This window comes from Delphinapterus leucas, chromosome 7 (assembly GCF_059928025.1).
Source record: "Delphinapterus leucas isolate spDelLeu-1000000601 "Yukka" chromosome 7, BTC_Dleu_Yukka2, whole genome shotgun sequence".
NCBI lineage: Eukaryota > Metazoa > Chordata > Mammalia > Artiodactyla > Monodontidae > Delphinapterus > Delphinapterus leucas.
The window spans coordinates 95,107,008-95,117,387 of record NC_143135.1 but is presented as its reverse complement, the minus strand read 5'-3'; the positions used below and the strand labels follow the sequence as shown (position 1 = coordinate 95,117,387).

The 10,380-nt window shown below is 55.9% G+C and overlaps 2 protein-coding genes across 14 annotated transcripts; both read right to left on the bottom strand.

The window, feature by feature from the left end:
* Positions 1-239: 239 nt before the first annotated feature.
* On the bottom strand, positions 240-5,657 carry TMEM25 (transmembrane protein 25). Of its 13 annotated transcripts, XM_089915648.1 has the most exons (9): positions 5,327-5,422; positions 5,046-5,139; positions 4,467-4,778; positions 3,718-4,008; positions 3,380-3,511; positions 3,056-3,086; positions 2,800-2,900; positions 2,571-2,657; positions 240-814 (listed from the first exon to the last, which is right to left on the bottom strand). In XM_089915648.1, the coding sequence occupies exons 2-9, from the start codon at positions 5,113-5,115 to the stop codon at positions 627-629; spliced, it is 1,212 nt and encodes a 403-aa protein (XP_089771774.1). In that variant the 5' UTR covers positions 5,116-5,139; positions 5,327-5,422; the 3' UTR covers positions 240-626. The 13 variants fall into 13 exon arrangements, 11 of the variants coding, with proteins under 11 accessions (XP_089771774.1, XP_089771769.1, XP_089771772.1 ...); XM_089915643.1 differs by having other exon boundaries at positions 5,046-5,650; XM_089915646.1 differs by having other exon boundaries at positions 4,467-5,199; positions 5,327-5,429.
* Positions 5,658-5,786: 129 nt separating this feature from the next.
* TTC36 (tetratricopeptide repeat domain 36) lies at positions 5,787-10,316 on the bottom strand. The gene is made up of 3 exons (XM_022559075.3): positions 9,607-10,316; positions 8,412-8,600; positions 5,787-6,230 (listed from the first exon to the last, which is right to left on the bottom strand). Exons 1-3 carry the CDS (start codon positions 9,941-9,943, stop codon positions 5,968-5,970), a joined length of 789 nt encoding a protein of 262 aa, XP_022414783.2. The 5' UTR covers positions 9,944-10,316; the 3' UTR covers positions 5,787-5,967.
* Positions 10,317-10,380: the final 64 nt, after the last annotated feature.

The window sequence follows — 10,380 nt, the reverse complement described above, 5'->3', positions numbered from 1 at the left end:
CTCCTAGACTGTTGGTAGGAATGTAAACTGGTGCAGCCACTATGGAATACAGTATGGAGGTTCCTCAAAAAACTAAAAAGAGAGCTACCGTATGATCCAGCAGTCCCACTCCTGGGCACATATCCGGAAAAGACAAAAACTCTAATTCTAAAAGTTACATGCACCCCAGTGTTTATAGCAGCACAATTTACAATAGCCAAGACTTGAAAGTAACCTAAGTGTCCATCAACAGATGAATGGATAAAGAGGATGATACACACACACACACACACACACACTCACACAATGGAGTATTTCTCATCCATAAAATAGAATTAGGAGTTGGGGATTAAAAGATACACACTGGGCTTCCCTGGTGGCGCAGTGGTTGGGAGTCCGCCTGCCGATGCAGGAGACGCAGGTTCGTGCCCCGGTCCGGGAGGATCCCGCGTGCCGCGGAGCGGCTGGGCCCGTGGGCCGTGGCCGCTGAGCTTGCGCGTCCGGAGCCTGTGCTCCGCGGCAGTGAGAGGCCCGCGTACCGCAAAAAAAAAAAAAAAAAGAAAAAAAAAAAAAGATACACACTGCTGTATATAGCGATAAGTAGTAATTCTTTCAATTAGAACAGACCACATGGTGTTAAAAAATGTTTACCTCGGGCTTCCCTGGTGGCGCAATGGTTGAGAGTCTGCCTGCCGATGCAGGGGACACGAGTTCGTGCCCCAGTCTGGGAAGATCCCACATGCCGCAGAGCGGCTGGGCCCGTGAGCCATGGCCGCTGAGCCTGCGCGTCCGGAGCCTGTGCTCCTCAGCGGGAGAGGCCACAACAGTGAGAGGCCTGCGTACCGCGAAAAAAAAAAAAAAAAAGTTTACCTCAATGCACTATAAATTATTCTTGTGTCTTTTAATTTTTCCAGATTTAAAAGACTAAAGAGTAGAATATCACACTGCTATATATAAAACAGATAAACAACAAGGACCTGCTGTATAGCACAGGGAACTATAGTCAATATTTTGTAATAACCTGTAATGGAAAAGGATCTGAAAAAGAATATATGTGTGTGTGTGTGTGTGTGTGTGAATCACGCTGCTGTACACCTGAAACTAACACACCTTTGTAAATCAATTATACTTCAGTTAAAAAAAAAACCATATTTGAGGGAATGAAACAGATATAAAGCATTCACTCAGTCAAGTTTATTGAGAATCTACCACGTGCTCAGCACTGTCCTCGGCAGTAACGTGAGAAAAATTACAAAACAAGATATCAAGGAGGGAAAAATACACTTTGCACTCTGTTAATCTGCAATCTTTTCCACGTTGCTTTTCAAAAGTGTTCTTGGGTCGTTTTGGGATATGTGATCTCCCTGCTTTTTCCATGTTCCCCTAAGGTTTCCAGCACTGTCAAGTTATGTGCCACTATGGCCATCCCCTAAAGAACAGAGGATGGGACAGCAAGAACAGCTTCCTGCTGATGGGGTAGTCAGGGCTGGGGTCCCATAGCGGGGCGGATACTTTGAGCGGGAACCCGTCAACCTCGAGGGCTCAGGGCACTCACAGTGAATCATGAAAAGGCCAGACTTGGGGAAGCCCCAGACGGGGCCCTGGGGCCCTCGCTCACCCCCTCCCCGGAAGACGTCCTGAAAGTGCTAACACCGTAAGAAAACAAGGCATAGCTGCATGCAGGCCTGGACGCGCCAGACTTCTCACCTCCCATTCTTCCCCTTTCTTGTGCTAACACCAGGCGCTGGCACCACCAGGGCCCAGGCCAGAGGGGAAGTCTAGTGCCAAGTGAAGAAGGGGAGAAGGTCCAATGTATAACCTATGATGCCCAAGGGGGGCTGGGGCAGAGAGGTATGCAGCAAAGGGTACTGGTTTGCGCTTGGCCAGCGCTGCTGGGCCAGAGGTGAGTTCCTGTGCAAAGGGCAGGTTGGTTCTCTACAGCTAGCAGGGTCCTAAATTTTCCCTGAGGGAACAAAGCTGCATAGCATGGGAAGGAGATCCAGGACGTGCAGGGCCCTCCCAACCAGGCTTGCCCCATGCCTGTTGTACACGGTGCTGAGGAGCACCGGTGTGGGGCAGAGCTGCCCCAAGCTGACAGGATCATGCCATGCCACGCTTAGATGCTGGATGACCTCCAGGCACACCTGGACAGACAGCCCCATCCGCCTGGGCACAGGCAATCATGCAGGCCCTCAACCAGAGTTGGAACAAGGGCTTAGGTCCACCTGGCAGCCTTGCCAAGGATACCAGTGACCCAGAGGACAAGCAAAAGTGGCAGTGGCATGGCCTCTTCCCGTTGGCAATGTGGCCAGGCCTTGGAGGAGGACCAGGAGGGTGCCCAGGGGCCAAGAATGCACCCTCTGTCTTGGCCTCAGCTCAGAGCCAGATCTCATCACTGCTCACACTGGACACCCGATAAATGTAGCCCAGCATTGGGAGACGGATGAAACCTGCGGGTCAGAGATCCCAGGAGACTCAGTCACCCTCATTCCTTGGAAGCTGGGAGACCACTCCCTGCCCCTTGGGGATTCAGAGGCCTTTGGCACAAGCAAAAGGGCCGGGGAGCAGGGCAGCAGGCCCCTTTCCCATACCTCGGCTGGTGAGGAGGCCGCCGGGCTCCGGATCCAGAAGCTCTGGCTGGCTGTTGTCCTGAGCCATCTGCTGGTCCGCTGGTTTCCCTGTGGGGTGACAAAGGGCATGGTGCCCGGGATGAGGTGTGTGCCCAGCGGGGTCTAGACCCTCCTAAGGCCCAGGGTCTCTCTTTTTCTCAGAAGCACCTCCACAGATAAAGCTGGGGCCAACAGAGGGTCCTGGATGTACCTCTAGAGTCAGGAGTGAGGTCGTTGAGCTGCAGGTGGGACGGGAGGGACATGTTCTCCCGCGGCAGGCGCACGTTGTTGAGTTTCAGGTTGTTGGAGTCACTACAGGGCAGAAAAAGCCTTGGATGGGCCCTGGCACCAGCAGGCACAGACTCCTGCTTGCAGCCCGTTTCCGAACTACCAGAAAGCCCAGGATCCCCCCTGTCCCCATGCTGCCTCTCCATTTGGCCCATCCACACAGCCCCAGGGAGAGTTACCTAGAGATCAGGGATGGGTGCCGGGAGGGGCCTGAGGAGAAAGAAACCACAGCAGTGTCTCAGTGTGCCCACCTGCTCTGGGCTCTGCCCCCTGCTCTCTTCAGGCCCAGAACCCTCAGGCAAGGGGTCTCTCAGATGCCCAGACTGGCTTCCCAGTGCCTGGCCCTGCTACCTGGGATGCATGTGGTCTAAATCACGGCCATGCCCAGGAAGACCTGTCCTACCACTTGTCAGAGACGTTCTCCCCATGGCCTTGCTGCCCACCCCCTGACCTCGCCTCCCCTTCCCCAGCCACCCTCTGCCCCCGCCCTGCTTTGGCCCTACCTTTGGTCTTCTTCGCTTTCCTGCAGACCAGGCAGGCCACCAAGGTGCTGAACCCCACCAGGGTGCCCAAGGCAAGCCCTCCAGCCACAACGATCCCCAGCATTGGCACTTCCACCCGGGTGGCCAGGAGCCCTGCAGGTCATTCTCTGGTTAGGTTCCAAGCGGGCAGGGCCCCCCAACTCTGAGATGCCACAGGTCACTACTCTGTCCTCCTTGCCCCAGGTGGCCAGGGACAGCTTTCACCAGACTCGCCCAAAAGGCAACAAGCCTTCCTGTTTCTGCACCACGATCCCACACCCATCCGAGGCTTTGCTGGGCCCGTGGCTGGCAGTGCTCACCTGGGGCCGGAAGCGAGGCGCTGGTGACACCCACGTCGTTGGTGGCCACCACGGAGAGGTTGTGTGGCAGGCTGCGGAGCTGCAGTTGCACGGTGTGTTTGGTGAGCCAGGGGTAGTTCTGGGCATCCAGCACCAGGAAGTCAGAGGCGTTGACAGTCACCGGCCCATCCTGGTCGATCCAGGTCACGTTGGCAGGCGGGTTCGCACGCACCAGGGCAAAAAGGACGACCAGGAGGCCCGGGCCTTGAGCTTCCTGGTACTTGGCCCCAACCTGGGCAATCTCCGGCTTAACTGGTGCAAAGCAGAGAGCAGTATGTTCCCACCACAGCCCCTTGCACACCTTCCCCTTCTTCCCAAACCCAGAAGGGAGCCAGGGGTCTGGACCTCTCCTTAGCGGGCACTGGGAAACGGGATGGCTGGGTCTGCCAGAGAGGCAGCATTTTGTACAAATGAAGATTAAGAGTATAAACACTAGAACCAAAATGTCAAGATTCGAATCCTGGCTCTGCTGCTTACCAGCTGTATGACCCTAGGCAGATTGCTTAACCTCTCTGTGCTTCAGCTTTGTAGTTTGTAAAATAGGGACAACAACAGTAACTACCTCATAGAATTATTGTGAGGATAAAGTGAGTTCATATTTGCAGAGTGCTTAAGTGTTTTTTAAATGTCCTACCAGACCACTTGCCTGGTGGCTGCTGGGGGTCCCTGGGCAGAGAACCTCTGTCTCTGTCCACCTGAGGAGCACTCACATTGCACATTGAGGAGGACGGAGGCGTTGGCTGACCGGCCACTGTCTGGGTCTTGCAGGGAGCAGTTGAGCTCATGCTGGGCCCGCTGGGCAGTGACAGTGAAAGTGCTGGTGCCTCCAGAGAAGGCCTCCCTGCCCACGCTCAGCAGTCTTGAGGTGCTGGCCTTCTGTAGCTGTCCATCCAGGTACCAGGCCAATCGGGGGGTGCCAGGCCCCCCTGCCACCCAGCAGGTGAAGGCGTGGCGTTCATTCTCTCGAAGTGCCCGCTCTGCCCAGGTATGACCATCAATTTGTGGCGCCAACTCCCCCCAACCTGGAACACAGGGGATTCTGTGGAGAGCTGGTGGAGGCTTAGTACTGTTCTGTGACCGGGATGAGGTCCAGTTACAGAAGGGCAGCAGGCCAAGAGACAGAGCACCTGGGTTCTCTAACCAGGGACGGCTGGACCTTGGGGAGGTGGACGAAGGGAACCCAACTCTGGTGCCTGGAATGGGTACCCAAACTGAAGATGCAGGCAAGGAGGGGACAGAGGGGGACTTGACCGCACAAATGCATGGCCAAGGGATGAACAGGGGTGTACCTGAGCTCAGAAGGGCCGGCAGGAGCAGAAGTGTGTGCGGGAGGGTAGCTGGCCCTGGAGGCAGCGCCATGGTGGCCCCGGCCTGGGCCCCAGGCTGCCGAGAGAAGGGGTCAGGCCTCGATGTTAGCCAGGTGAGAGCAGACAAGCTTAATAACTGCTCCAGGAATTTCCAGAAACAAAAATAAACCATGCACGGAAACACAAATGTAGAACGATCCACAGTAGTGAAGACAAGGACGCAAATGGTCGAGCCCAAAGGTCCAAACCCAGCCAGCACGTACCTGTACACCTTGCGGGCACAGAACTGAGCGCTGACTCCACGGGACAAACAGGCACACGCTCGCAGGTACACAGAAGCAACCTGCAACCGTGCAGCCCGCCCCAGGCCCAGAAACACACGCGCGCGCGCGCGCGTAAACACTCGGGTACACGTGCCCCTCCCCCAAAGGGACCGTCCTTCTCCCGACCCCGGCTCTCTCCTGCCCGCTTCCCTCACCCACCTACGCCCCTTCTCCCCTCCTCCGGATCTGGGCCGAAGAAGAGAGGATCCGGGACGCGGGGGTCGCGAAGCATGCCCGCCCCTGCCTCGCCCCGCCTTCCGGTGCGGCTCACCTGGCTCACTCCCCGAGAGCAGCCGGAGCGACTGCTCAGGTCTGATGAGCACTGCAGTCATCCGCGGGGGCTCGGGCTGCGCCAGGCAGGGCCAATCGATGCCCGACCTCGGCCCGAAGGACCCCCTCCCCCAGGGCGGCGGCTCCGGGACCACGTCCCGGGCCTCGCAGACGGCCTCGCGCGCGGGGGATACTTGAGCGCCCTTCCCTGCGGGGACGGCGGAGGATGCAGACACAGGCGGTGGCTGGGAGAGCCGGCAGGTTTATTGGTTGTGGGCGCCCCCCTTCCCCCACGCCCGCCCGCCGGCGGCTCAGCGCCGGTCGCGGGGCCCGCGCAGCTGCCCCATCATGTCGGCCAGCATGCGGTTGCACAGCGCCGCATAAGGGTTGAGCAGCACCAGCTGGCGCCGAGCGAACGGGCTGCCCAGCCGCGCCGCCCGCTCGAAGTCCCCGCGGGCGTCGTCGTCCCGGCCCTGCAGTCGCGCCACGAGCCCGCGCTGCACGAAGCTCTGGCGGGCGGCGCGACCCCGGCCGCCGCTCAGCGCCAGCGCGCGCTCCAGGTCCTCCAGGGCGCCTGCGGGACGGACGGACGGGCGGGGGTCAGGGCCGCGGCCAGCAAGCGATCCGGCCCCGAGTGGAGGCTCTGGGGTTCGGCCGTTTACATCCCGCCTAGACTTGACTCTAGAGATCGGTATCGTTATTCCCTTTACGCAGATGAAGACTGGAAGAGTTGGCAAGACTCGGCCTGGGCTGCACAGGCATTAGTGGCAGAGCTGGGACTGAAGTCCAGGTCTCGCCTTGTCCGTGTTATTTTCCACCATCTGATACATCAAAACACGGACGGAGGGTCACTATGTTATGAATCTGGCCCTGTTGCCAGGCACGCATACGTTATTAACCATCCATCTACCATGTGCCAGGTGACTGACTCCGAATCCCAGAGTCCAAAAACATTAGAATTAACTGACAACCATGTCTTATACAGTAAAGTCCTTTTTTTCTCTCTCTCTTTTTTTTTTTTTTGCCGCACCGCGGGGCATGCGGAATCTTAATTCGTCGACCAGGGATTGAACCTGTGACCCTGCAGTGAAAGCGCAGATTCTTAACCACTGGACCCCCAAGGAAGTCCCTCTCTAACTTTTGAAGACATTTCTCTCCTCTTTTCCATTGATGCCTTAAAACCGCTTCTCTCACCTGTGTTCTCTACTGACTGCCTCTTCTCATTCTTTATTTCCATGGTCTTCATTATTTTGTATCTAATTCTCTTTGAAAGAGGTCTTGGAGCCAGAGCTGGCCTGCAGCATTTTGTTTTTATCATCCTCATAAATACTTGGCTTATTAGGCATCAGAGCTGTGAACTCAACCTCAGGCAGCCAGCTGGTATCCACTGTAGGGTACCGAGCTGCATTTCTTCTGGGCTCTGCTTCAATTCACTCAAGTTCTCTAGTCTATAGCGCCTGTCGGGGCAGGGCGCTGGGGGAGCGCCAGCAGCATCCTACAGCAAGGCTGACCTTCCCTGCCCTCTCTCTGTGTGTTCTGGTCCCCAGAACTCAGCAGAGGCTCTGCTCCCCATCCTGACTGGTCGGTTGAGAAGCTTTCTAATCACAGCATTCCTTGGCTTCCCTCAGAGGAGCTGGTCAGGAGGAATTGAAGGCCTTCTCCAGGCAGAATCCCCTCTGATGCTGTCTGGGGTTTTGGTCTGCAGGCTGTCCCAGCGGCCTTTATGGCCCTGCTCTGCCAAAGCCAGGTGGCGGACAAGCCTGGGAAAGGCCCTCAGAGTCCCCCAATATTCCCAGAATGGAGTCCAAACTCCTCAGCCTGGCATTCCTGGCCCCAGGAACACCTCTACCACCACGGGTCTCGATAGTCTAGTAGTTCCCAACTAGGCTTCTGTGGTTTACCCTTTAGTTGAAACCCGTTAGTGATTCCCGGTGTTTTCAAGACAAAGTCCGATCTCGGCCTAATGTTCGCAGTTGTTCACTCTCTGGCCCCTGTTTACCTCTCCAGGCTCTGGAGAGGCTCCATTCTTCCAGCACTCCCTTTTCCAGCCAGATTCCCTGTACCTGTCCACGACTTCAGGACCTCTACCGGCCGTGCCTTCTCCCACTCCCTGCCCTCCGTCCAGCTAACGCCTGCTCATCCTTCAAAACTCACCCCTCAGGAACAGATCCCATGCTGAACCCTGTCAGCTTGTTACGCTGCTATTATATTTATGTGTCTGTTCTACCCTCTAGGCTGTGAGCTTCTTGAGAAGCAGTATCATGTGGGGATTAAGAGCACAGGCTCTGGAGCCCTGCCACCTGGACCAGATCCCAGCTCTGCCGCTTCTCAGCTGTGTGAGTAGGAAGCTACTTAACCTCCATGCCTCAGTTTCTTCTTCTGTAAAATGGAGATAACGATAGCACGTACCTTTCAGGGTTGTCGTGAGGACGATACGAATGACTACAGCTCACATGTGAAGTGCTGAGTGCCTGGTGCACAGTAGTTGCTGTAGGCACTATAGTCCTCAGCACCTAGCCCACTGCTAGGATGGTAGAGGCTCTCATTAAATTTTTATCAATAAGTAAATGGAATGCAGTCCCCCTGACTCTCACAATATCCCCGAGCCCACGGTACATCTCTTATGGGTAGAGACATAGGTTCCAGAGGGGCTTAGTGACTTCCCACGCCCCATGCCCAAGCCCCACAGACACACCATCTCTGGTCTGTGCCCTCCCCGGCCCCTCTGCACAGGCTCCAGGGACTCTCCCCTCACCTGCCACGTCTCCCTGGAGTCGCCGGGCCTGGGCTCGGTTGCTGTAAGCCGAGGCCCTCTCAGGCAGCAGGTTGATGGCTTGGCCAAACTTCTCCAGGGCTGTGCTGAGGTCGCCAGCCTCTGCTGCCATCACCCCTTGCAGCTCCAGGGCCTTGGCCTGCTCCAGCTGTGCTCGAGGAAAAACTCCATCTGTGCCAGGGAGGGAGCCAGGAGGGGACAGGTGTGCAGTTGGGAGCAGGAAGCAAAAGCCACCTGGGGCTTTGGAAACCTGGGACACGAGCCAGGGCTGACTGGGCAGGGGTGTAGGTCACAGCAGGAGTCAGATGCAGTGTTTGGGGCAGGGGGAACTGAGGTCAGCAAGGCAGAGAGCTAGCACTGCTTAAAGTTCCAAAGGGACCTGGGAAAGGGGCCTTCTTGGTTGGCTCCCCACTGCCAAGAGAATGAAACCCAAACGCCTTAGCCTGTAGCTAAATGATTTGCTCAAGGTCACACCGCCCATAAGCTGCACAGCTTGGATTTGAACCCAGGTCTTTCTGGCTCTTCAGCCTGTCTCTGTTTTGTTCTACTCCACTGCTTCCAACAGGAAGGCCTCCATGACATACCTGGGTCATGAAAACCATTTCCAGTGTTTATCTCAGCTTTTCAGCCTGAAGTTTCATTAAGGCTTAGGTTTCACTCCTTTAGAAACAAAAGGCATCAAGAACCCCTGACGCGGAAAGCAGGCCCCCTTAGGGGCTGGTGGAAAAGCCAGTGAGCGCACTCGCTCTGGAAGAATTAGCTCAGGGCTTGGCTTGTAAGGTGTGTGACACTGAATACTTGCTTAGGTTGGAGACGTTTAGCTGAGCCACCCCCTGCCCTGTTTCTTTCTTCCCTGCTGTGGAGGGTGACATACTCTGTTGTGACAAAGACGTGAGCTTTTCACATGGCCCCTCTCCCCATCAGCACAGTTAAGCTTGGACCATGGGGGTGAACTGAGCGGGGAGGTAAGTTCAGAGGGGGGTGGTGGAGGAGAAACCTGGCTTTCTCCTCTGGGCACAGTGACTCTTGCCAAGCCCCCGTCAGTGCACTGAGGATCAGCAATCATCATCCAAGGGTCGTGGAACAAGGGCCCTCGTAAGACCACCTACCTCTGCCACCCCAGCGAGGCAGCAGACCAGCCAATGTGGAGAGCTATACTCCAGAGTCGAATACTGACCTTCATCTCCTTCTTCCTTCTCTGCTTCCTCTCCCAGGTCCAAACCAACAATGTCTCCAAACGGAGTGTCAGGGTTGAAGATGGCCTGCAACACTGCCTGATCATTTGGAGTCCCCATGGTACTCAACTCCAAAATCCAAAAAGGTGACTCCCCGTGAGAGGGAGGAAAAAGGGGTGAGGGCCGAGGCTCCAGCCAGCTGATCCAGAGGGAGGAGGTCCGTTTGAGGACCAGCCCACATGAGGAGGAGTGTTGACCATTCCTTGGCTGCAGTGTAAACTCAGCCCCCTTTAACCTGGGGATAGTGACCCTGGCTTGGCAGAATATATTTACAAACATTTCTCAACTGCCTCCCTACCCCCACCCCAGTCCTAGGGAGAAACAGAGTAAATAAATTGCATTTCAGCTTTAAGGTGGAGTGGAGCAAAGAGAGGGTACTGCCCAGGCTCTCCCTGAAATGCTTTCATTTTATTATATTCATAGATTGGGAGGAACTCGTTAGAAGCCAACGCTTGACCACCCGTGGATGAAGAAGGGGGATATGTACGAAGTAAAGGAACTATTCCTTTGTCCTCTTGACCCCTTCCTCATATCCAGAGTTCATTAGGTCCTGAACATACATCACTGATGAATGAGGGGAGAAAATATGGTTAAGAGAGACAGTGTAGAGTGGGGCCTGAGTGTAGAGTGGGAAATGATTTCACGATTCCACCTTAAAAGAAGGGACTGTGGAAGGGACTTTGTAATCAGGTCACGGGCCACGCCCCTCCCATTAG